A 2422-nucleotide genomic window follows, 5' to 3' on the forward strand; every position below is an offset into this window, starting at 1 on the left:
TAAGCCTCCCCTGCCAGATTCACAACCTCTCCACCATTAATTTCTGCAATGCCTCCTCATGGCCAACCATGGAAACTGGGTACCTTGCTGTCCTAGGCTGAATTATGGAGGCTCCTGTAGCAATAGGAGGCCCTATAGGTACAGAGTCCTGACCCACTGGTGTGTGGAAATGCAGCAGGGTGGTGGTGTCAACCCTGAGTGGTGGCCTCAGGTTTAACCTTAGACAGGCTGTCCAGGTAGGGCTTGGTAGGTCCATTCTTCTCAGCTGGAGGATCAGTTGCCACTGTTGAGGATTGAGGTGGCCGCCTTCAAGGAGATGAGAAGACCTGGCAGTAGGACCTGTGTGGGTGGCTATACCTACAATTGGTCAGGCCATACTAAAGGTCACCATCTTCTGGGGGTAGCCTCAGCCATCTCCAGCACACTTAAGCCCTCGGGAGTAGAGGTTACTTTGGTCAATGAGTGTATAATGGCATTGAGATTGAAGCCTGTGTTTGGTTTCATATCTTTAACAACTGTGTACACCCCTACCAATATTCATGAATTCAATGTGAAAAATCTATCAGTCCCTATGGCTCAGGAGCTGTTGCCAGTAGCAAGAATAGCCTCCTTCTCTGGTGCTTAAGTCCCAGAGACTATGGATTTCTGGTTACTGGTATTGCACCCTGACCCGCCTCGTTGGACATGATACAAATAAGCAGGCCAAGGAGATTGACCATATTCTTGTAGCACTCACTGGAGATTCCTCCAGAACTGCAGGGTTTATTGGAGTGCTCAGTTATAGATTCATTGTGGCTACTCTCCAAGTTCACTTCTCAACTCCCCATTAGTCCTGTGATCACCCTAGAGTGTTTCACATAAACAGGCTGAGGGAGGGGGAGTGTGCCCAGAGGTTTACCGAGGCTCTCTTTGGTCACTCACAGCACTCGGCAACCTGATGGACCCTGTAGAACTGTGGGATACCTTCAAGGACAAAACACTTGATGTAGCTTAAGATTTCATTGGTGACTGACTTGGGTTCAGGACTTGCTCCATTCCTTAGTGCTTAGGACTCAGGCACTGATGAGAAGGGGGCCAAGTAACAGTACATAAGGAATTTTGTTGAAGAGGTCGAAGGCAATTTCTTAATAAATGATCTTAGGCCTATCTACCAAGCCCTGAGAAGGCTGAATTCCAAGACTTCCTCACAGACAACAGTCTGCTCAAATGGTGGCTGGAACATCTCGGATCATGTTGGGGTACAAGAACATTGGACTGACTACATTGAGCAGTTACCAGGCTGATCAATTAACAGTTAGCTTATATGTGAGCATTGTTGAAATCCCAGTGCTAAATCCATTCATCAGTGAGTAACCACCTATTGATGGGACTGCAGCAATTAGCGAGGCATTTTATTGCTCTGCATAATGAGCAAAGTTCTTGCCCACATCCTGAGATGTATCAGAGATCACCTACTGAGGCACCAGAGACCAGAGCAATCCAGATTCACTCCTGGTAATTCCACAATATATATCATCATAGTGCTACAAGTCTTTGTAAAGCACCACTGTGAGTCTGGTCATGGACTGCTTGCAGCCTACATTGACATGAAGAAGGCATTCGACACAGTGCATCATAAATCACTCTGGAAGATCTTGACACTAAGGGGAATTCCAACAAGGATTATTGGATTAATATCAAGCCTATATCCTGATACTGAAAATGCTGTAAAGTGTGGTGAGGGCCTGTTTAGCTTCTTCCTTTTGAATTCAGGAGTGAGGCTGCAATCTTGCACTTTTCAACACTTTCATGGACTGGATACTGAGCAAAGCTATTATCAAAAATCATTGGATAATAACTGGGCAATATTATGGTCACTGATGATGTTGCTATCCTGGAGACTCTGAAAACCCTAGTGGTGGCTCTAGATGCATTTATAAATGAAGTGAAGACCTTTGATTTAGAGGTCTCCAAGACCAAGAACAAGATCCAGGAATCTGGGGGCCCTCAAAATCTACAGCCAGGATATATATACATCATCATTCAAATTATAAATCTTTAATAAAACAAATTTTAGGTATTTGTCATTTTGACTGATAAAGATCTTTGTTACACTGGGTACTAGTAAAACAATCTTCATTAAGTTTCAAATGTCAAACTTGTTACAGCTGACCCAATCGGAAGCCCTGTTCCATTTGCAGTTCGTTGGCCGTTGTTTGAAGTATTTCGTTTGACAGGAGTTAAGTGGCTTGGCCAGGAGTCCATCTGTGAATAGAAAATGCATCATTGCTTCAGATATTTATATATTTGATTATTGATTATGAGCACTTTTGTGGGTGTTAAAACTGTAAATACATATCAAGATGTTAACTGATAGCAACACAATAAACCACATTAAATATCTATGACTTTTTACTTTCCATTTGTATCACATATTATGCTG

The 2422-nt window shown here is 43.4% G+C and overlaps 1 protein-coding gene across 1 annotated transcript in view; it reads right to left on the reverse strand.

Annotated features, from left to right (window-relative positions):
- Window positions 1-2021: 2021 nt before the first annotated feature.
- Window positions 2022-2422, reverse strand: part of LOC125025778 (deoxynucleoside triphosphate triphosphohydrolase SAMHD1-like) — a 34331-nt gene continuing 33930 nt past the window's right edge. The window contains exon 12 of the mRNA XM_047613998.1: window positions 2022-2244. Within this exon, the coding sequence (XP_047469954.1) occupies window positions 2119-2244 (126 nt within the window). The 3' untranslated portion in view covers window positions 2022-2118. The remainder of the gene's footprint in view (window positions 2245-2422) is intronic.

The sequence above is a fragment of the Penaeus chinensis genome, chromosome 5, assembly GCF_019202785.1.
Source record: "Penaeus chinensis breed Huanghai No. 1 chromosome 5, ASM1920278v2, whole genome shotgun sequence".
In the NCBI taxonomy this organism is placed as follows: Eukaryota; Metazoa; Arthropoda; class Malacostraca; order Decapoda; family Penaeidae; genus Penaeus; species Penaeus chinensis.